At 43.1% G+C, this 23,768-nt stretch overlaps 1 protein-coding gene across 3 annotated transcripts in view; it reads left to right on the forward strand.

The window, feature by feature from the left end:
• LOC115114362 (extended synaptotagmin-2-like) overlaps nucleotides 1–23,768 on the forward strand; it is a 52,330-nt gene that overhangs the window by 23,080 nt on the left and 5,482 nt on the right. For all 3 annotated transcript variants that reach the window (XM_029642536.2, XM_029642537.2, XM_029642538.2), the window contains 10 exons: nucleotides 256–311; nucleotides 9,247–9,367; nucleotides 9,618–9,794; nucleotides 9,907–9,992; nucleotides 10,143–10,191; nucleotides 10,291–10,380; nucleotides 11,164–11,259; nucleotides 15,949–16,023; nucleotides 16,163–16,249; nucleotides 19,924–20,073. In XM_029642536.2, coding sequence (XP_029498396.1) covers nucleotides 256–311; nucleotides 9,247–9,367; nucleotides 9,618–9,794; nucleotides 9,907–9,992; nucleotides 10,143–10,191; nucleotides 10,291–10,380; nucleotides 11,164–11,259; nucleotides 15,949–16,023; nucleotides 16,163–16,249; nucleotides 19,924–20,073 — 987 coding nt within the window. The remainder of the gene's footprint in view (nucleotides 1–255; nucleotides 312–9,246; nucleotides 9,368–9,617; nucleotides 9,795–9,906; nucleotides 9,993–10,142; nucleotides 10,192–10,290; nucleotides 10,381–11,163; nucleotides 11,260–15,948; nucleotides 16,024–16,162; nucleotides 16,250–19,923; nucleotides 20,074–23,768) is intronic.

Raw genomic sequence — 23,768 nt, forward strand, 5'->3', positions numbered from 1 at the left:
ACCAGTGCAATGGAGCAGGCTGATGCCCTCCTAGTGAGAATGCTCTCCATAAGCTTAGAAGACAAGGAGCTGTTTTTTGCTTGACTTCCTAAAATGAGATTAGTTTAAATGAAATGACTGTGTTTGTGGTGCACTCAGTAGTAGTTCCACTCTGTTTGGGCTCATCACGCCCTATAGATTTCCTAGAGTTCCTCGGAGTTCTGCTTAGTTTTTTTTTCTCTGTTACTCAAAGGCATGTTTTCTTTTTCCTTTTAGTTTCTGGACATAAACTGGACAGGCCTCACAAATATTCTGGACATTCCAGGCTTGAAGTAAGTGACAACTGCACGACTGCAAATCCTGCTTCTTATTACTGTTGTGGTGTGGAACTGGCCTGACCTACAATATAAGTGTTTTTAGGGAAATCAAGTCTTGGTATTGGTCTATTCAGAGGGCATGGACTACAGTTACAGGACATATTAATTGTATTCTTGGCCCGCATCCCAAATGGCAACCTCTACAAGTATTGCGCTACGTACAGTGCCTTCAGAAAGTATTCACACCTTGACTTATTCCACAGTTTGTTGTTACAGCCTGAATTTAAAATGTTGTGTCACTGGCCTACACACAATACCCCATCATGTCAAAGTGGAATCATGTATTTAGACATTTTTACAAATTTAATTAAAAATGAAAATCTGAAATGTCTTGAGTCAATAAGTATTCAACTCTTTTGTTATGGCATGCCTACATACGTACCAGGAGTAAAAATGTGCCTAACAAGTCGCATAAGTTGCATACGTGATTTTTGAATGACTACCTCATATCTGTACCCCACACATACAATTATCTAAGTTCCCTCAGTCGAGCAGTGAATTTCAAACACAGATTAAACTACAAAGACCAGGGAGGTTTTTCCAATGCATCGCAAAGAAGGGCACCTATTTGTAGATTAGGTTTTTTTTTTAAAAAAAGAAGAAAAAAAGATGACATTGAATATCCCTTTGAGCACGGTGAAGTTATTAATTACACTTTGGATGATGTATCAATACACCCAGTCAGTACAAAGATACAGGCATCCTTCCTAACTCAGTTGCCAAAGAGTAAGGAAACCGCTCAGGGATTTCACCATGAGGCCAATGGTGACATTAAACAGTTAGAGTTTAATGGCTGTTATCGGAGAAAACTGAGGATGGATCAACAACTGTCGTGTCTTTACTATCATTAACTGTTTTTTTATCAAAGATTCTCTGTAATTAGTGTTACGCGATTAGACTGATTAAACATGTAAATGTAATTAACTAGGAAGTTGGGGCACCAAGGAAAAATAGTCAGATTACAAAGTTATCATTTCCTAAAATAACTTTTCAAATATTGTATCTGACCAATTAGTCTTCGAATTAATGAATGATTTACTTAACCTCACGTTAGTCTCATTCCAAATGAACCCAGTCTTCACTATGAGTCATCCATACATCAATTGTCTTAAATAATGTATTTATTACTAACTAATTAATTCACAGAAATGCATAAACAAACAGTAAATATGGTTACATGAAATGATAGGAGAATGTGCCCTAGTGGGCTAAACTGGCATGGCGGCTTGTTAGACAAAAGGGCAAGTGGGGGGCGACTAAGTCACTACAGAGTGATAATTATAACAATTGAAATGCTAATCCTTTACACATGAACGCTCACTCATTCGGGAACAATTGCAATCAATATATATATTTACGCTCAGTGTGTCGTCTTGATCGCTGGTGAAAAGTTTGTTTCTTTTGTAGAATTGTCCATCTCTCTCCCTCTATTGGTTGTGGTTAGAGGGGATAGTTCAGAGTGTCATTCATTCGTTTCTTTATAGAATGTATGTTTCGGCGGTTGTCGTTCTTCGCGTTCAATGATACTGAATTCCTAGCTGCAGACTAGTAATTAATATCAAAGACTTGTTCTTATTCTGTCGGTATTGATAGTCTACGAGTTTAACCACATGGTATGGTTAAAAGATTCAGCAATGGTCTACAACCTTTGTCCTCCTAATGGAGAAAAACATGATCTGCAACCTTTAGCCATCTCGTAATTGAGGTAAGCTTGGTCTGCTGATCGAAAACCCGAAAAAAAAAGAAAAAAAAAAAAAAAGAAAATCCTGTCCCAGGATGTCTGACCCTAACTGGGCTCAGGGGCGGTCCTCTGATTTAGTTCAAATCAAAGGGAATTGTATTTTTCTTCATTAAACAGTCCAAAATCATTTTACACAATTATACAAACAGTATCATACTCAATCATTCATCTTATACAACAATTAGATGTAAACCTCATATCTGAGGCTATTATATAAACAGCGTTATGGTAATGTGGCCACACAGTCTCCCATGAGCTTCCCCAAGTTGAGACAAATGGACCAGTTCGTAGCTGGATTCTTCATCGATCTTTTTTACTTTCTCCGGAACATGAAATTTGTTCGTACCTCAAGTTCTGTGAGGTGGAAGGAATTCCTTTGTTCTCCATGAAAATCTACTCTCTCTATACTGTGTGTCCATGATGAGATCCTCAGGAATTTACGACGTCTCTCTGACCACAGCAACCTAGTTGAAGGAGGCAAGAGGGAGGGAGGCAGGGAGAGGGGGATGGGGCTTGCTATACACAGAGGCCAACGTCATGACACATTGTAGTTACTCCACACTACTAACCTAAATGACAGAGTGAAAAGAAGGAAGCATAAAGAGAATAAAACTATTCCAAAACATACATCCTGTTTGCAACAAGGCACTAAAACTGCAAAAATGTGGCAAAGAAATGAACTTTATGTCCAGAATACAGTTATGTTTGCGGCCAACACATCACTGAGTACCACTCTTCATATTTTTAAGCATGGTAAAAGAAAGTTCATATCTACTCAGTTGCACAAAATTAGTCTTCCGCATTTAACCAACCCCTCTGAATCGGAGAGGTGTGGGGTGCTGCCTCAATCAACGTCCACGTCCTCGATGCCCGGAGAGCAGTTGTTGGGAGGGTTTAACTGCCTTGCTCAAGGATAGAACGGCATATTTTCCCATCTTACTGCCACAAGGATTCAAACAAGCAACCTTTCGGTTACTGTCCCAATGCTCTAAGCGCCAGGCTACCTGCCACATCATGTTTTGGATATGCTTGTCATCACCAAGGACTATATCGTTTTTTTTAGGATGAAAAGAAACAGAATAGAGCTAAGTACAGGCTAAATTCTAGAGGGAAACCTGGTTTGTGGCGCAGTGACCTAAGGCACTGCATCTTTGTGCAAGAGGCATCACTACCGCCCCTGGTTTGAATCCAGGTTGTATCACATCCGGCTGTGATTGGAAGTCCCTTAGGTCGGCGCACTATTGGCCCAGCGTCGTCCGGGTTTGCCCGGGGTAGGCCATCATTGTAAATATGAATTTGTTCTTAACTGACTTGCCTAGTTAAATAAAGGTTACACAAGTTGTTGTTTTTTATACACTGGAGTTGCTTACCAAGATGACATTGAATGTTCCTGAGTAGCCTAGTTACAGTTTTGTACAAATATTGTACAATCCAGGTGTGCAAAGCTCTAAGGTTGTGTCTACACCTGACACATACATGTGACTTCTGCTATCAGAATACAAAGATCGTATTGAAAAGACGATTTGTGGTCTGATTGTGTTCAGATCTGGCTGACCACTTCAGGAGGTGGTCGGGGATGCATTGTGTGCAGATTTCTCCTCAGTTTGGACACAATCAGGCTACCGAACGCGCGTACTGTGGGTGACGTCATCAGCACTCCTCCCACAAGTCTCCAGAAAACATGTGTTTTGGGACCGAGAGACACCTTTTCCTTCTAACGTTGGAGTAAGTACATTCCTAGTATGTGGGGACCTGTTTGCTGGCCTCATAAATGCTAGCCAGCTAGCTAATATTTAGAAAAACAATTTTTAGTTGTGTTATCATATTTGACCTATTCCACCGTTTTTTGGAATGCATACTGGCATTTTAATATAGTGTGGGAATGGACACAATGTGGACACGGATGTAAATGTAGATGCAGGACGTGTTCGGAATTCCATGATCAGAACTCCATCAGAATACAAAAGCTGCATGAACTTTCAAGTCTAGACACACAGCCTCATAGACTTACTTAGAAAGTCTCACTGCTGTATTCGCTGCCAAAGGTGATTCTAACATGTATTGACTCAGGGGTGTGAATACTTAATGTAAATTAGATTTCTGTATTTCATTTTCAATAAACTTTCACAAAATTCTAAGAACATGTTTCCACTTTGTCATTATAGGGTATTGTGTGTAGATGGGTAAAAAAAAAAAATCAGAATGTGGAATAAGTGAAAGGGTATGATACACAGCTTATCAGTCCAAATAGGCTAATATATTAGAGGCAACCATTTTTAATGTGTGCACCACTTACCAGGGATGAAGAGAGGAGGTAGAGAAGGAGGGGAAGGTATCTATCTATCTATATCATGTAGTTCATTGTGCCAGTGAAAGGCTAAAAGCTGATTTGGCTTAATAGGCTGTTTTGATTCAGCACTGGGCTGGCTCCTGTGACAGGCATGAAAACAGCTCTGTCCCTCCTGTGACAAAAACCAGGGTTGCGTCTCAAATGACAGCCTATATCCTTATATATTGCACTACTTTTAACCGGGGCCTGGAATAGGGTAGCATTTGGGACACAAACAAGGCAAGACAAACAGACAGAAGGAAACATGAACATGAAGGCCTAATTGTTGTGGAGAGAGGGCCAGGTGGCAGCTTTTAGGGCCGGGAGGGAGGGAGGGAGTGATGGTGGTGCTGGTGAGGTATGAATGTCAACACTCTCTCACCATTTTTAGGAAGTGTGTGTGTGGTAATAAACCATGGTAGGTATAAATGGCTAACACAGGCTGATCCACTCTTTCAGACCGAGCTGAAATCTGTGGGAGATGTGGAGGGGGAATGGTCATCATGGCTCTCTCTGGGTGTGTTCCAAATGACACCCTATTCCCTATATACAGTAGAGCACTACTTTTGACCAGGACCCATAGAGAATAGGGTACCATTTGGGATGTATGTAGCCCCTGTTGCTGTGTTAGAAGTAGTCGTACGCCACTGTGAGGTCACAGCGCCATGAGGTCATGCATTAGCAGCTCTAAGCAAGGCAGCCATGTGGTGAATGGTGTGCTACTAGAGGAAAAGTAGCTATCACATAAACTCCCTTACAAATGTATTTGGACAGTGAAGCTAACATGTTTAATTGTGTGCAAGGGATATGGGACCAAATACTAAACTTTTGTCCAAATACTTGTGACTTTTTTAAATGATGGGACTAGATGCATGCATAAAGTGCTTTAATTTCTAAACGGTAAAACCAATATGTATGAACATACTCATTACCCTAAAATGAAACCTGTACTGTCACCTAAAATGAAACATTCTATCTCAAATCTAAAATGCTGGAGTATACAGTCGTGGCCAAAAGTTTTGAGAATGACACAAATATTAATTTTCACAAAGTCTGCTGCCTCAGTTTGTATGATGGCAATTTGCATATACTCCATCATGTTATGAAGAGTGATCAGATGAATTGAAATTAATTGCAAAGTCCCTCTTTGCCATGCAAATGACCTGAATCCCTCAAAAACATTTCCACTGCATTTCAGCCCTGCCACAAAAGGACCAGCTGACATGATGTCAGTTATTCTCTCGTTAACACAGGTGTGAGTGTTGACGAGGACAAGGCTGAAGATCACTCTGTCATGCTGATTGAGTTTGAACAACAGACTAGAAGCTTCAAAAGGAGGGTGGTGCTTGGAATCATTGTTCTTCCTCTGTCAACCACGGTTACCTGCAAGGAAACACGTGCCGTCATGGCCAGGAAACTCCCCAGACCTTAATCCCATTGAGAACTTGTGGTCAATCCTCAAGAGGCAGGTGGGCAAACAAAAACCCACAAATTCTGACAAACTCCAAGAATTGATTATGCAAGAATGGGCTGCCATTAGTCAGGATGTGGCCCAGAAGTTAATTGACAGAATGCCAGGGCAGATTGCAGAGGTCTTGAAAAAGAAGGGTCAACAATGCAAATATTGACTCTTTGCATCAACTTAATTGAATTGTCAATAAAAGCCTTTGACACTTATGAAATGCTTGTAATTATACTTCAGTATTCCAAAGTAACATCTGACAAAAATATCTAAAGACACTGAAGCAGCAAACTTTGTGAAAATTAATATTTGTGTCATTCTTTGTCATTTGTGTCATTCACGACTGTAGAGCCAAATACTGTATACAATTTTAGCTTCCCTGTCCAAATACATATGGAGGGGAGTGTACTGTACATCCACTACTATACCCCAGAGCTAGCTTGTTTCAACATTTCACAACTCTAGTTCTGTTCAATAGCGTTCTCATTTGGGGGTGTTTTAACCCGTTACAATCGTGGGGATTGACCTGTCTGGACAGGGCTAAATGGAAATGTTTCCAACAGTAGAAATATGAACAGCGTAAGCATGGTAACAATTGAAAAGGAACAGTTTGGAGATTATGGGAAAATGATTAGACCAACGTTGAGGTCACAACAGTTCACCTGACACAAGACTGAATCCAATGTTGATTTTATGTGCATTTTACGTTTACTGTACTTTTTGCCGCATTTGTTGATAACGAAATCAGAAAATACTCTGGATACATTCAGTAACATGATAAAAAAAATCCTGGAAATTTTGGTAGCTGCAATCCAAAACTGGCCCATTTTATAAATTGCAATATGGGTCAGGTGGGCATCATTTGAAAGCTTGTTCTATTGCCAACATGACTAGCTAAGTTATAAATGAGTGCATTCAGGTGTGCCGCGGTGAATTCTCTTCACAATAGACAAACGGGCTCATTCTGTTCAGAACAACCCAGGGTTTGACGCCATGTCATCTTGTAACTGTACATCAAACATAGTGATCAGAAACATTAATACTGTACTATGAGTTTTATGATATGGAAATGTGAAATGCACATTTTAATTCACGTGTGTTTGGCTTGCTTGTATGACGTCAAAGCTGTATTTATTACAATTGCCATCTTTCAAAATACATTGATTCCTTTTTAATTTACAGCATTTCCCTCACTTGGACAATTTGGCAAAAGTTGCCCCATTAGCAGGAGGGATGGGGCAACTTCTTGACCCGTGTGGTGCTCAAGTTCAGAACGGTTCAGAACAGCTGTCAGTCAAAACCCATACAGCACTGTGAAGCGCAGACCCTGAACGCTGACATCATTCATAGAATGTTACTGTACAGCCACTGCGTTTCAATTTAGGCGCGTGTCAATGCCATTTTCAACCAGTACACATACGGGTACAGGTGTAAATGGCTACCTATAAAACTTATCTGCAAGTGATATATATATATATTTTTGTAACCTTTATTTAACTAGGCAAGTCAGTTAAGAACAAATTCTTATTTTCAATGGTGGCCTAGGAACAGTGGGTTAACTTCCTTGTTCAGGGGCAGAACAACATATTTTTACCTTGTCAGCTCGGGGATTCGATCTTGCAACCTTTCGGTTACTGGCCCAACGCTCTAACCACTAGGCTACCTGCCGCCCCAATGCTCACTTGTGCCAAAAAAAATTGGGGTCAAATAAAAACAAAGACCAGTGGGAAACGTCAATACAGTTGTCCAGGTCATTCTCCCTGGAACATACTGTTAGAAGTGACCAACACGCCACACATACAGGATTGTAGTGCAGTGGGCCATCCAGAAATTTGAATGGGGCCATTTGAATATACTTCATTCAATGAAGAGACATGTATAGGCCTGCATGGCTGTGGTGGTTTGGTAGATAATGTGCCCTGATCAAGATCCACAACTAAACAAATGAGTATGGTGTCTGGTGTGTCATTTTTGTTTTGGTATGAGACATTGTGGGTTTGAGAGACTCCGCCCTGTGAAATGTAGCCTTCCTCGTTTTACAGGTTTGAAGGAAACACCAGTGTGTGGGTGTTGAACCTGAAACCTGCCCAACCCTGCCTTACTCCGAGCTTTTCGTGTGGGTGTGTGTGTATGGTGTGTACAGACAGAGAGAGGGGGTTCTGTGTACAGGGCTCAGGTTTCCTCTGGTGGGATTTGCATCTCCTTCTAAAACAGCAGGTACCTCCGGTCACCTGAGTGTTTGTGTAGTGTGTGTTTTGTGTAGTGTGTGTTTTGTGTAGTGTGTGTTTTGCTTTCTGGGAATGGAAGTTGTTGCTCCCACTCCCTCAACACACACACGCTCGGCGTCTAAAAAGTTCAATTATAGTTTTGCTGAGCTTTTCCTACAAACGGACGAGAAAGGACTGAGCGCAAAATGCATAGTCACTTACATTTGTTACTAATTAGCTTTGTTGAAAAAGTATAGCAGCTGAACACCAGCAATGAATGAATTCCTTCTGCAGATAAACTCAGATGTGAAGGCTGGCCTCCACATATTTCCGATACACACGTTCTCACCAAAAACAACCTTTTATAGACGTAACAGAATATTGTAACCTAAGAGGAGTTTTGAGGAAGGGATGGGGGAGGCTCTGCTGAACAATTCAACCCAGCTCTGAGGGACTAACACCCAACTGAGGGAATTCTCCATTCACTACAATGCTGCCATCTAGTGGGCATTAGAGAAACTGAACATTGAGTCTGGTTTGGATTCATCCTTTATAATAAGCTTCATCTTGGCTCTGGTTGAAATACATGTAGGCCTTGTTTAACTTGTGGTTGGGCTGCTCTCTAGAGTTCAGAGTGACAGTGCCCTTGGCTTCTGCTGTCACACATCGACTGAATCCCAAATGGCACCCTTTATCCTATATAGCGCACTAATTTTGATCCAGCCCCACAGGGCTCTGGTCAAAAGTAGTGCACTATAGGGAATAGGGTGCCAGTTGGGACACTGACATAGTGACCCCTCCCCCTACTCTCCACCTGCCAATGGAAGACCAGAATTGAATTGTATTTGCCTGAACCCCATAAACCATCCAACACCCCCCAATCTGCTGACAGAACTGTGATGATCCCTGTGATGGCCTGTACACTGCTGTGTAGCCTCTTCTGCTTGGCTATCAGTCTCGAAAGTCACCAGATCACTGTTAAGTGTCAGGGCTACAGGGCTACAAGACACTGAGTAGTGCACTATATAGGGAATAGATTGCTTTTTGGTTGAAACGGGATGGAGGTATAATGAGCCTAACTAGATGATTTTTTTTCTATCTGTGTCTCCTGTCCTGTGTGTGTTATAGCCTGTCTCTTTATCCCCCGTTAGTGGCCTGTGTGATAACCTGATCCAGGACATCATCTACAGCTACCTGGTCCTGCCTAACCGCATTACCATTCCTCTGGTGGGAGAGGCTCAGCTCTCTCAGCTTCGCTTCCCAATACCTAAGGTAGGGAGGGACGGACGGACGATTCCCACTAATCACACACACTACACTGAGTCTGAAAGCAAGACACACATTCCACTGTATGAAGCCAAACCTGATTAACGAATCGACAAATTTCCCACTGTTGTTTTGCTATGTTGAAATGCAATCCATCCCTTATGGAATTATTGAATTCTAATGTTGTTAATGTAATATCTTAAATCACTATGAGATATGTATGAACTCAGTGATGTTGATCTCGCTCTCCTCCCAGGGCGTCCTGAGGATTCACTTCCTAGAGGCCCAGGACCTGTTGGCTAAGGATGTGTTCCTGGGAGGGATAATAAAGGGCAAGTCAGACCCGTACGGGGTCCTTCACATCGGCAACCAGCTGTTTCGGAGCAAGGTGATCAAGAAGACCGTCAATCCCAAGTGGCACGAAGTCTATGAGGTAGAGAGAACATTTTTAAACATCCACAAAGTGGTTCAGGAAGATTTCTTAAGATAATTGTTATGTTGGGAAAGATTTATTTGGTCTTTGACCATGTGAATGTGACCTTCAGGCTATGGTGTATGAAAACTCAGGACCACAGAACCTGGAGATAGAGCTGTTTGATGAGGACACTGACCAGGATGATTTCTTAGGAAGGTAAGTGATACATCCTAATCCTTTAGGATCCTTCCTGAGCCATCTAAATCACTTGAACGTCATGCATGATTTCTGCTGTAGCACATAAAGCTATCATGTATCAGCCACTCTCTCCAATGAACTCACAGCATGTGTATATTTGCCTTGCAGGTTATTAATAGATATCGCTGAACTTCAGAAGGAACAGAAAGTTGATGAGGCAATGTGTATTTTGTTTTGACTCCTTTCTCAATAGAAACACTCAATTTTAAATATATGTGATCATCCAGCACACTGAATTCCTTCTGTTCCGTTCCAGTGGTTTGTCTTGGAGGAAGGGGATACCGGAAAGCTGCACTTAAAACTGGAGTGGCTGTCTCTGCTTCCCACTCGTGAAAATCTTGATCAGGTACCGCCTTTTATCTACTTAGCACCCCATATAGTGCAATACTTCTGACCAGGACCCATAGGGAGTAGGGTGCCATTTGGGACACAGGTAGATCAGTCTGTATGTTAATGAGTTTTCAGGCCTTCAGCTATAAGACACTTAACATGAACAGGTCTACATATTCCTCCATCCACTGGAGAGAGAGTAGATGAAACATGTAGATTAGAGGGATAGATCAGGGAATCCACGAGGGACTGCTCACCCTGTTTGAGCTCTGTAGTTCTTATTCTTATTGAGCTCTGTAGTTCCATCCATCCAGGTTGGTGGCACCTTAATTGGGGAGAACGGGCTCGTGTTAATAGCTGGAGTGGTATTGGTGGAATGGCATCAAATCCATCAAACGCATGGTTTCCACGTGTTTGGTGCCTTCCATTTGCTCCGTTCCAGACATTATTATGTCCACTCATAGATCCCTGTAACGCCAAATGGTACCCTGTTCCCTATATAGTGAATTACTTCAGACCAGGGCCTATAGGGTTTTAGTCAAAAGTAGTGCACCAAATAGGGAATCGTGTACCATTTGGGACACAACCTGTGTTTCTCCAGTCCATTATGTCAGTGCTGATGAGACACATCGTTCTATGAGACACATCATTCTATGTTTGACCAACAGAACAGATTGCTCTTAATACAGTATATTGGACTAGTGTTCTGTCTAGGGGGAGTACATCAAGCTGTCTCACACTACAGTAACTACTGTGCTGACTATTTACTCTGTCTGTGTCCTCTCCCGCTCTCTCCCAGGTGCTGACCAGCAACAAGGTTGATAAAGGACAGGCTAATGCTGACCTGTCGTCTGCCCTGCTGGTGGTCTTCCTGGACTCGGCAAGGAGCCTCCCTGTAAGTCACACCACCTGTGGTAAAGTCACTAGAAGAATAGGAAAAAGCACAAGAGCTACTGCATGCTTAAGATTGATGAGCCGTTCTGCTTGGGCTAATGTGTAGTAGAGAAAAACATCACGCGGTTATGGGACCGTTATAATTAGAACTCGGATGGGGAAACACACTACATTGCCTTACTGTATCTCCGCACAACATATTTGACCTGTTAGTTATGAGATGGCCATGTCAAGTTTTCTGCTGGCCACAAAACATAATACTTTATTGTGCCAGTCTACCAGTCATGAGACGGTATGAACCACCCAGTTCACCCCAGCTTCTGCCTCCTCTTCCTCTGACTGCTCTCCTGCTTGATCTCCTTCCCTTCCCCTCTCATGATCATGTTAATATCCTCTACCTCTCTTCCCTCAGTCTGGTCACTCACACTAATAGTCTGCCAAAGTGATACATTATTGTACCTCAAGTTGTCTTTCTATTACACCTGTGAAATAACATCATTAGTTTTGGCTCTATTTGCATAAATGCATCGCATAGGCAAACCCTGCTTCACACGTCTCTTTTTAGTCTCCTTCTCTTTGCTTTCTTCTCTCTGTTTCCCCCCTCCTCTGAAGAGTGTGTTCAAGGGGAACTTGGGTTCTGGCTACTTTGAAAGAGCAGAGAGCTTCGGGCCTAGTCTTTAGTGAGAATACTGCCTCTCTCTATAGGACCTTTATATGTGAGTCCTCTGGCATATTGCATCCTAGTTTTATTTTGCCACAGTGGGATTTTTTTGGTACTGACGATTGAAACACAGTAACTACTTGTGGCCAATGAGCATGTTGATTGTCATATGACTGATTTATGCATGAATGAAGTTCTTATTAAAAAAGTATATTTTGACAGTTGTTAGGTTCTCATTTTTCAGAGTAAATAACGCACGGACACTAGAGAAGCTTTAACTAAGTTTATTCTTCCCAAAGGTTCTGTTCAGCTGAAAACAGACAGCTAAAGACTTCAGACTTCACGGTTTATATACATCCCACTTAAAACACTCCGTCTCTCCAATCATTAGTTTATGCCCAAGAGAAAGAAGGTAACCAGATACTAACCCTGATTACTCCCTTAAGGGGAACTGACCTCACCCCTCCTTCACCTAATCCACAGATATCCCTCTGTTTTCCCTATATCAACACATCGCTCTCCTCTCCTCCATCAAACACATTCCAAAGCCTGCTGGCTTTTTACAGACTCTTTTCTATTTAACGCTTCGTCTCTATCATTTATTTAATATCTCAATGTTCAAAGTTTAGCCGATTCCAACACAGTAATGCTGTCAGTCATGATTATGGGCATGCCTTGTATAAGATATCTAAACAAAAGAAAGGGGCTTGTTAGCCAGACCTCTCTGTGGATTGCTTTCCCTCCATCCCGCTCACCCAGCCATTCCTAGCCCGTTGGTGAGTTGTTGCCTCGGCAACAAACACTCTCACTAGAGGGCAGCATTTGATCGTCTCCACAGTTTACATGGGACTCTCACCCTGTCCAGACATAATTGATCTCAGAGCATCTCCCGACTCCAATATCCTCTAAACGCACACCTCCCAAATCAAATAAAACCACAGTTCTTAGTCTAAAATCCTTTAGACTCAGCCTGTCATCATTGACATGACTTGTCAAGACCAGTGGTGGCTGGTACCACTTTAAATCGGAGGATGATCTCATTGTAATGGATGGAATGGAATAAATGGAATGTTAGCGAACACTTAACTATGAGCCGTCCTCACCTCACCAGCCACCATTGATGCTAACTATGTAGTCAACAACAAGAATGTAATTTGTAACAACAACACAGAATTAATAGGTAATATTATACAGAATGCAAGGATATTATGCAAAGTACTGAATGTAATGCTTCACTCTGGATAAACATTTCATTTGTACTGTAGATTAATTTGTTGCTAGAAATTATATCTGTGTTGTATAAAAGTATTCATCAAGAGATTGACTCTATTCCATTTACCCATCGAGATAATACAGTATCTGGAATGACATAGATGTACACTAAACAAAAATAAACGCAACATGCGTTACAGTTCATATAAAGGAAATCCATCAATTGAAATAAATAAATGAGGCCCTAATCTATGGATTTCACATGACCTGGGAATGCAGATACGGGTTGTGGATCAGAAAACCAGTCAGTATCTGGTGTGACCACTATTTGCCTCATGCAGCGCGACACATCTCCTTCGCATAATGTTGATCAAGCTGTTGATTATGGCCGGTGGGATGTTGTCCCACTCCTCTTCAAAGCCTTTTGCGAAGTTGCTGGATATTGACAGAAACTGGAACACACTGTTGTAGACGTCGATCCAGAGCATCCCAAACTTGCTCAATGAGTGACATGGTGAGTATGCAGGCCATTGAAGAACTGGGACATTTTCAGCCTCCAGGAATTGTGTGCGATATAGGGCTGTGCATTATCATGCTGAAACATGAGGTTATGGCAGTGGATGAATGGCACGACAATGGGCCTCAGGGTCTTATCACAGTATCTCTGTGCATTCAATTTGCCATCGACGCAATTGTGTCCGTTGTCCATGGCTTATGCCTGTCCATACCATAACCCCGCCTCCAAACTCCTGCCCATACCATAACCCCGCCTCAACTCCTGCCCATACCATAACCCCGCCTCCAAACTCCTGCCCATACCATAACCCCGCCTCCAAACTCCTGCCCATACCATAACCCCGCCTCCAAACTCCTGTCACAACATTGACAATAAACCGCTCAAGCAAACCGCTCAAGACCCTGGTGAGGACGTAGATGAGCTTCCCTGAAACGGTTTCTGACAGTTTCATCAGATGTTTGGGTGGCTGGTCTCAAGACGATTCCGCAAGTGAAGAAGCCTGATATGAAGCTCCTGGATTGGGATGGTTTCACGTGGTCTGCTGTTGTGAGGCCGGTTTTATGGTAGAGAAATGAGCGTCAAATGATCTTGCAACAGCTCTGCTGGACATTCCTGCAGTCAGCAGGTCAATTTCACGTGCCCTCAAAACCTGAGACATCTGTGGCATTGTGTTGTGTGACAAAACTGCACATTTTAGATTGGCCTTTTTATTGTCCCCAGCACAAGGCGCTTGATATGCCACACCTGTTTAGGTGGATGGATTATTTTAGAGAAGGAGAAATGCTCAACATAGGGGTGTAACAATTTGGTGCACCATATTTGTTTGGCAGCTCATGAAACGCGTCACTAGCACTTTATATGTTGTATTTATATTTTGGTTCAGTGTACATACAAAACACCATAAATATCCCCATATCCAGACCATCTCCCTCCTGCCACTGGACTGCTTCGTCAGTGTTGGAATAGTCCTTCTGTTTCCTCCGTATTGTATGCTCCTCTTTATCTCCCATAATGATTCTCCTGGCCATGTCACTGTCAATACTCTTCGTGATTCATTCACCTCGTGATCATCATGTTTGTCTTGTCTCTACCTGTTATCATTGTTTTGGCGTGGTTTTCATCGTTGCTCCGTTCCATGATTTTAACCTCCTCTTGCATGCCCTCTCCTAATAACTAACCTAGTGTTGTTCATTCTCTCATGCCTGGGGGGGTGCAATCCTTTAGAATTCAACCATGACAGTTTGAAGAAGGACTCAGTCAGTAAGGCCCTCTAGGTAATGTAACAACAATGCATGCAGAGCCAGACAGACAGTGAGGAGGACTAGAGGCCCTGTTTGAGCATCTTAGAAAGCACCATTCCCGTAGCACAGTAAGACTGGTGAAAGCCACGGTGTCGAAGCTATGTTTTCATCTGTCCACTCACTTACAGATGCATTCTTAAGCTATTGTAACAGGGCCTAGACACACACTGCAGTTGGCCCTGTGACCAGAGAATAACACTTTAGTAGTGGAACCAAATACAGTACCATGTTGTTTGGCTGGGTGTGTTATCTGTTAGGACATGGATTTGTATTGATCCGTTTCCTGAGTGCCAATCGGTTGATTATTATGAAGTAATAAGCAATTTGTAAAAGTGGAAAGCAATTCAGTTGATTAGACTAGCATAGACTGTATTGATTGTTTATATCCCAGTGAGTAATATTGCTTACAAGTTGTTTCCCACCCATATATTCCTACAGGAGCATTCAAAATGCCTTGCGTGCTGTTTTGGGTTCCTTGTTTTGTGTTATTAATGAACAAACCCCAAACAGTTTGCACTTAAACTGCCTTCCATGCACCGTATTCTAATATTCTGATGATGTACGTAACAACTGTGTTGTATGAGATAATTAACACACCAAGAACATCTACCTTTTATATAAGTGTTTCCTCGCTTCCAATTTCAACTATATTTCCTGCTGTTACGGGGTTTTCTATAGACAATTATGTAACTACTCTACTTCCTGATCTCCAGTTTGAAAGCTTCTATATTTCGCCAATGAGGGATGAATATGGGGCCTTACATCAGGCCACTTTAAAAAAAATATTAACATAATCTTTATTTCAGAAAAATAGAACAATTTTCTAATACAACCATTCTAAATTTGGGATGCTCCATAATTTAAGTTAACCAATATTTCTATGTGTGTATATTAAATCTGATTAGACAAGGATAGGGCGATTTTAAAATAATACCGATGAAGTTAACATCTCACAGTTTAAGAGGTTGTGTGTTTTTACACCTGTTCTTTCCGTTTCAGTCTGGTAAAAAAGTGGGCAGCATCCCGAATCCTTTTGTCCATTTCACAGTCGGGCACAAAACGTACGACAGCAAGGTAAGCCAACAGGCCATGTTTCCTACTCTATAGTTCCCATAGATTTGTATAATTATATAAACAACACTGCAATGCCATGTGAATAGCATATTCCTGGTCGTTTTCACTGCTTCTAACATGGACCTTTTTCCCCAACCAGACGAGGTATAAGACCAACGAGCCTGTATGGGAGGAGGCCTTCCCTTTCCTCATCCACAACCCAAAATGCCAAGAGCTGAAGATTGAGGTATGGGTTGTAGGCATGCTTTTCCTACTGAGTGACCTCATTGCTTGCCATTTAGTTTGACCTCTATGGCTATACGTTTATCATTTATCCGACACTCTTATTCAGAGCGACTTAGTTTGTGCATTCCTCCTAAGATAGCTAGGTGGGAAAATATCACAAACATAGAAAGTGCAGGTTCAGTTTTTTTTGGGGGGTTAGTCGAGTTGAAGAGGAGGATTATTTAAGACACTTTGAAGATAGGGTTTGAGGTTTCCGGAAGATGAGCAGGGACTCTGCTGTCCTAGCTTCAGGGGGAAGCTGGTTCCACCATTGGGGTGCCAGGACAGAGACGAACTTCGATTTGGCTGAGAGGAAAATGCCCTCCTATGGTGCCCCCCCAGGTCTCTTGGGAGGGCCAAGAGACCTGGGTGGCAGAATGTGTGCTCGGATTGGGGTGTAGGGTTTGAGCATAGCCTAAAGGTAGAGAGGGGAAGTTCCTCTCGCTGTTCTGTAGGTAAGCATCATGCTCTTGTAGTGGATGCACCTTCAACTGGAAGCCAGTGGAGTGTGCGGAGGAGCGGGGTAACATGACAAAAGTGAGTTTCAGTAGTCCAGACAAGATGACAAGTCCCTGGATTAGGACCTGTACCACTTCCTGTGTGAGGTAGGGTCATACTCTACGGATGCTGTAGAGCATGAACCTGCAGGAGCGAGGCACTACTTTGATGTTTGCAGAGAACAACCGAGTGCTGTCCAGGGTCAAGCCAAGGTTCTTTGCACTCTGGCACACTCTTTGCACTCCACACTGTGGAGTTGTCAACCGTGATGGAGAGGTCTTTGAGTGGGAAGGCCTTCCCCGGAAGGAAGAGCAGCTCCATCTTGTTGAGCTTGAGGTGGTGGCCTGACATTCAAGTTGAGATCTGCCAGGCAGGCAGAGATGCGTGTTGCCACCTGGGTGTTAGAAGGTGCCAAGTAGTTGAGTTTCGGCTGCATAACAATGATTGGCGAGACCATGTGAGGATATGACTGAGCCAAGTGACTTGGTGTATAGAGAGAAGAGGGCCTAGAACCAAGCCCTGGGGGACACCAGGAGTGAGAGTATGTGGTGCAGACACAGATAGCGGCCTGCCAGGGAGGATGCAATCCAAGAGTGTGCAGAGCCTGAAACGCCCAGCCCTGAGGGTGGAAAGGAGGATCTGATGGTTCACGGTGTTGAAGGCAGAGGATAGCTCTAGGAGGATGAGAACAGAGGAAAGAGAGTCAGCTTTGGCAATGCGGAGAGCCTCTGTGGCACAGAGAAGAGCTATTCTCTGTTGAGTGACCCGTTTTGAAGACAGACTGGTTAGGGTCAAGAAGATTGTTCAGAGCGATAATGAGAAAGTTGATCAGAGACAGCATGCTCAATTGTTTTGGAAAGAAAACAAGGGATACAGGTGTATAGTTTTTGATGTCAGATGAGGGGAGCGACTCGGGCCATTTTGAAGTCAAGAGGGGACGCAGCCAGTGATGAGAGGAATGGGAAAAGGTCTCCAGAGATTGCCTGGAGGAGGGGATAAGGTCAAGAGGGCAGGTTGTCGGGCAGCCAGTCATCTGGAGAGAGGGGAGAAATAGGTTAAGGGTAGTTCTCTGTGAGTGAGACCAGTGGACTCAATAGGCTGAGTGAGTAGCGGATGTCGTCAACCTTCTTTTTAAAGTGGTTGACAAAGTCATCCACAAAGAGTGAGGGAAGGGGATGGAGGATTAAGGAGGGGGATGGGATTGAGGAGAAGGTGGAATAGTTTTCTAGTGTTCGAGGCAGAAGCTTGAAATTTAGAGTGATAGAAAGTGGCTTTAGCAGTGGTGACAGAGGAAGAGAAGGTAGAGAGGAAGGAGTGAAAAGATAATAGGACCTCCAGAAGAATCGTTGCCCGCAGCCCTGTTCTGTAAGCTCACAATGCCACGCAGCAAGAAGGGAGGGCCGAGCCGGCCTGAAGGAATGCGAGTCAGGATGGGGAAAGTGAGTAGAATAGTCAGGATGGGGAAAGTGAGTAGAATAGTCAGGATGGGGAAAGTGAGTAGAATAGTCAGGATGGGGAAAGGGAGTAGAATAGTCAGGATGGGGAAAGTGAGTAGAATAGGATAGGGTCGACGAGGCAAAATCAGGAGACAGGAGGAAGAAGGATTTAGGATGAGGGAGAAATGATAGGAGAGAGAGCAAAGATTGCGTCGGCACATGAGCATGGGTAGGGGCTTAGTGGTTAGGGTTGGAGACAAAAGGAAACAAAGTAGTGATCAGAGATCTGGAGGGGATGTTGCAGTGAGATAAGTAGGCGAGCAGCCTCTAGTAAAGATGAAGTCAAGCGTATTGCCTTCCTTGTGAGGTCAAAATTAATAGAAGGCTGATGTCAGGAGGTTGAAGTACGAAGAGCGGTGAGCCATCGTCAGGAAATGACCTTATCAAAGTGTCAAGCTCATTGAGGAACTCTCTAAAGGCACCTGGTGGGTGATAGATGACAATTTTAAGCTTGAGTGGAGAAGTGACAGTGACGGCATGGAATTCAAATGAGGAGATGGACAGGCGAGAGGGAGAAAATAGAAAATCTCCACTTAGGAGAAATGAGTAGGTCTGTGCCACCACCGTAGTCAGATGATGAAAGAACAGCTGGAGTAACAGTGTTCTCTGGGGTGATCCATGTCTCCGTCAGGGACTAAAGGGCAGCAGAGGCTGTGATGAACTCTGCGTTCTTGACCGCAGATCGGCAGTTTCAAATGCTGCCAGTGACCCGGAATTCCACAAATTAGAAGGGTTGCAGCCAAGGGGTGGGGAGCGTCTGTAAAGCCTACAGGGAGAGGAGCGAACAGGTATAGAAAACACACATAGTTGCCAAAGCGACAAAAGAGCAAAATGAGATCATCAGAAAATAACTGGGTAAAATATTCAAGTGAGAGAGTGGTGTGGAGCCTTCCTCTTTCCTTCTTCAAAGAATCTGGCAGAACAGTCTTTGTTTCGGCGACGGTCTGACAGCCTCCGCTGAGAAACCAGGGGGAGACTGAAGTACTAACACTAATTGTCTAGCAGCGGTGGAGAGCATACCTCCCTCTACTAATTGCTGATTGCCTAGGAGAGGTGAAACCACTTCCCCTCCAATACAGCCACTTACTAAAACAAGTCACAAATTGCCCTGCTCCTTAATCCTGGTTGATGTGTCAACAGCTTTCTACAAAAGTCAGCAGTTCACACACCAAGTAGGCTCCTGGGAAGACGGGTGTGACCTTACAGTTGATTTTGACAAAGGTGGGATTCTAGTGTGAGACTGAGCCAATTATTTTTATTTATTTATAAAAAAAATTAAAAGATGGGTGCCCCAAATTGCACCTTATTCCATATTTAGTGCATATTTAGTGCACTCTATACCAATAGGGCTGCACCAAATAGTGTTAGAGTATTTGTGACACACACTGTGGCTACTGTATGGCCTTACAGATGATTTAGTGTGATTATGGTGTGGGATTTAGCTGATTTTGTCTGCTAGTTTACAAAACTCAGCATATCTGTGAAATCCGGGGTGCACGGAGCATGAGAGGGAATTTCAGGTCTGTAAATTCCAGCTACTGTAGTACCTGTGCACTGCCTATTTGTAAGTGCACTAGAATTTACAGTAACTTGACACAAACTTCTGCTTTCATATAAAAAAAAAAAACATTTCCCCCTTCAGGTAAAGGATGAGAAACATGATTGTTCCCTGGGGACTCTGAGCCTGCCCCTAGCCCGTCTCCTAGAGGCTGAGGACATGACGCTGCACCAGCGCTTCGATCTCAAGAGCTCTGGGACTAGCTCCACCATCAAGATGAAGATGGCACTGAGGGTAAGGGTCCATGAGGGTTTGAATAGGGCTCTTATAGTCATGCACATGTGTCTGCATCCCAAATAGCACCCTATTCCCTATGTACAGGGGTTCCTCAATTAAAAGTTGCGTAATACTGCGGAATAGCGTGGTACGGTGTGTTACTGTGCTTGCCGTTAATGCTCGTTCGAACCACCAGAGAGCAGCTTTGAGCACATCTACGCTTGAGGAAAGATCTTCATGGCATGCAATTGTGAATACGCTTCATGGTTAAAATGTAAATCTATATATAATTGTATGCACACATCTGTTAATACAATCAGTGTTTGCTTCTTTGCTCACATCATTTGACCACTGCAGTTTGAGGTGATATTACAAAAAGAAAATTCATTTTACAGTAGCCTATGTTGGCCTACTGCACCTAAAACATCCGTTAATACAAGTCCTTCAAAAGTGGAAATATGGGCAGAATATTGCATGAAATATTTGGATGTTTAAAGGTGGATGTTTGGTTGTTTTAATTCAATCGGGTCATTTCAATTCAAAGGTGACTCGCCATTCTCTTGTTGATATCGTATCCTAGCCTTTATTTAAGATTATTTTCATTTTAAAGAATGTATTTTCTTCCTGAAGAACAACAACCATTCACCAACATCCGCCACTTTCGCCAATTGAATGGCTCATCAAGGCGTGAACTGTGACCAATGTCCATCACTGTAAGCCTAGAGTGGGATTCTAATCCTAAAAACACAGCTTCTACAGTAGTAGAAATATATGATCAATTTCGATTTGTAAAAAAGACTTTCAAAATGCAGATGTTTAGTACAGTGTGACAAAAAACTACAGGAAAATTAGCACAGCTGAGAGCTGCCCAGTGACACAAGCCTACCAAACAAGCTGAATTACTTCTATGCTCGCTTCGAGACAAATAACACTGAAACATGCATGGCAGCACCAGCTGTTCCGGAAGACTGTGTGATCACGCTCTCCGCAGCTGATGTAAGACCTTTAAACAGGTCAACATTCACAAGGCCAGATGGATTACCAGGACGTGTACTGCGAGAATGTGCTGACCAACTGGCATGGGTCTTCACTGACATTTTCAACCTCTCCCAGTTCTAGTCTGTAATACCAACATGTTTTAAGCAGACCACCATAGTGCCTGTGCCCAAGAACATGAAGGTAACCTGACTAAATGACTACCGACCTATAGCACTCACATTTACATTACATTTACATTTACATTTAAGTCATTTAGCAGACGCTCTTATCCAGAGCGACTTACAAATTGGTGCATTCACCTTATGACATCCAGTGGAGCAGCCACTTTACAATAGTGCATCTAAATCTTTTAAGGGGGGGGGTGAGAAGGATTACTTTATCCTATCCTAGGTATTCCTTAAAGAGGTGGGGTTTCAGGTGTCTCCGGAAGGTGGTGATTGACTCCGCTGTCCTGGCGTCGTGAGGGAGTTTGTTCCACCATTGGGGGGCCAGAGCAGCGAACAGTTTTGACTGGGCTGAGCGGGAACTGTACTTCCTCAGTGGTAGGGAGGCGAGCAGGCCAGAGGTGGATGAACGCAGTGCCCTTGTTTGGGTGTAGGGCCTGATCAGAGCCTGGAGGTACTGAGGTGCCGTTCCCCTCACAGCTCACGTCTGTAGCCATGAAGTGCATTGAAAGGCTGGTCATGGCTCATATCAACGACATTATCCCAGAAACCCTAGACCCACTCCAATTTGCATACCGCCCCAACAGATCCACAGATGATGAAATCTCTATTGCACTCCACACTGCCCTTTCCTACCTGGACAAAAGGAACACCTATTTGAGAATGCAATTCATTGACTACAGCTCAGCGTTCAACACCATATTGCCCTCAAAGCTCATCAATAAACTAAGGACCCTGGGACTAAACGCCTCCCTCTGAAACTGGATCCTGGACTTCCTGACGGGCCGCCCCAGGTGGTAAGGGTAGATAACAACACAACCGCCACGTTGATCCTCAACACAGGGGCCCCTCGGGTGCGTGCTCAGTCCCCTCCTGTACTCCCTGTTCAAACATGACTGCACGGCCAGGCACGACTCCAACACCATCATTAGGTTTGCCAATGACACAACAGTGGTAGGCCTGATCACCGACAACAACGAGACAGCTTATAGGGAGCAGGTCAGAGACCTGGCCGTGTGGTGCCAGGACAACCTCTCCCTCAACATGATCAAGACAAAGGAGATTATTGTGGACGACAGGAAAAGAGGACCGAGCACGCCCCCATTCTCATTAACGGGGCTGCAGTGGAGCAGGTTGAGAGCTTCAAGTTCCATGGTGTCCACATCACCAACAAACTAACATGGTCCTAGCACACCAAGACAGTCGTGAAGAGGGCGTGACTAAATCTATTCCCCCTCAGGAGACTGAAAGGATTTGGCATGGGTCCTCAGATCCTCAAAAGGTTCTACAGCTGCACCATCGAGAGCATCCTGACTGTTTGCATCACTGTCTGGTATGGTAACTGTCTAACCTCCGACCGCAAGGTTCTACAGAGCGTTGTGTGAACGGCCCAGTACATCACTGGGGCCAAGCTTCCTGCCATCCAGGACCTCTATATCAGGCAGTGTCAGAGGAAGGACCTAAAAATTGTCAAAGACTCCAGCCACCCTAGTCATAGACTGTTCTCTCTGCTACCGCACGGCAAGCGGTACCGGAGCGCCAAGACGCTTCTTACCCCCAAGCCATAATACTCCTGAACATCTAATCAAATGGCTTGCCAGACTATTTGCATTGATCCCCCCCCCCTTCTTTTGCACCCCTGCATGTACATATTACCTTAGCTAACCGGTGCCCCACTGCATATAGTCTCGCTATTGTTATTTTACTGCTGCTCTTTAATTTCTTGTTACATTTATTTCTTATACTTTTTTTTTAAACCGCATTGTTGGTTAGGAGCTCGTAAGTAAGCATTTCACTGTAAGGTCTACTACACCTGTTGTATTTGGTGCATGTGACTAATAAAATGTCATTTTGATTAGGTTATTAGAAGGCTCTTTTAAAGCGATTTTAAGTTGGCGATGTGCCTCATTGCATTGTGAAAATAAAATCTATATAGTAGTTATTAATTCATGGCATGGTTTATTTTATCCAAATGTTGAATATACATGCAGACAAATTGATTCATACAGAGGAATAATAGCCTACTGTCTGGAGTCCTAAAAACTATTAGGCTAAATAAATCGCTGTTATTTTCTTGGGTAACTGGTCGGCTTTTGAAACTCCTAAGAGGCGGCGCCTTTCTTCCATATAATCATTCATTCGCAACACGTATCTGATTATTCATAATGAATAGAATTTATTTGTTTCAATTTGTTTACATACTTCATTGTAACCAAAAAGTCACAAATGAAACACACACACACAACATGAGCAGATTGGTCAAAAATATTCTTTATTTAAGACAATCAGAAAATGTCGGTACTTATTTATTTTGAACCAAAGACTCGAATGAGTGAGTCACTTAAATGAGTGAGCTTTATGCTGACAAATTTAGCTTTATGCTGTAAAATGTCCTGCTAAATACGCCAAGCCTAAAGGAAATTCCATTTAAAAAATGTAAACGTAATAGAAAAAATGTAAACGTAATAAATAAATTAAATGGAGCAGGTCTTGAAAATATGTACAAACTTTTTCCTCTCTGTGTCCAAAATGTGCAATTTTATGGAAATC

Source organism: Oncorhynchus nerka, linkage group LG9b (genome assembly GCF_034236695.1).
Source record: "Oncorhynchus nerka isolate Pitt River linkage group LG9b, Oner_Uvic_2.0, whole genome shotgun sequence".
NCBI classification, from domain to species: Eukaryota; Metazoa; Chordata; class Actinopteri; order Salmoniformes; family Salmonidae; genus Oncorhynchus; species Oncorhynchus nerka.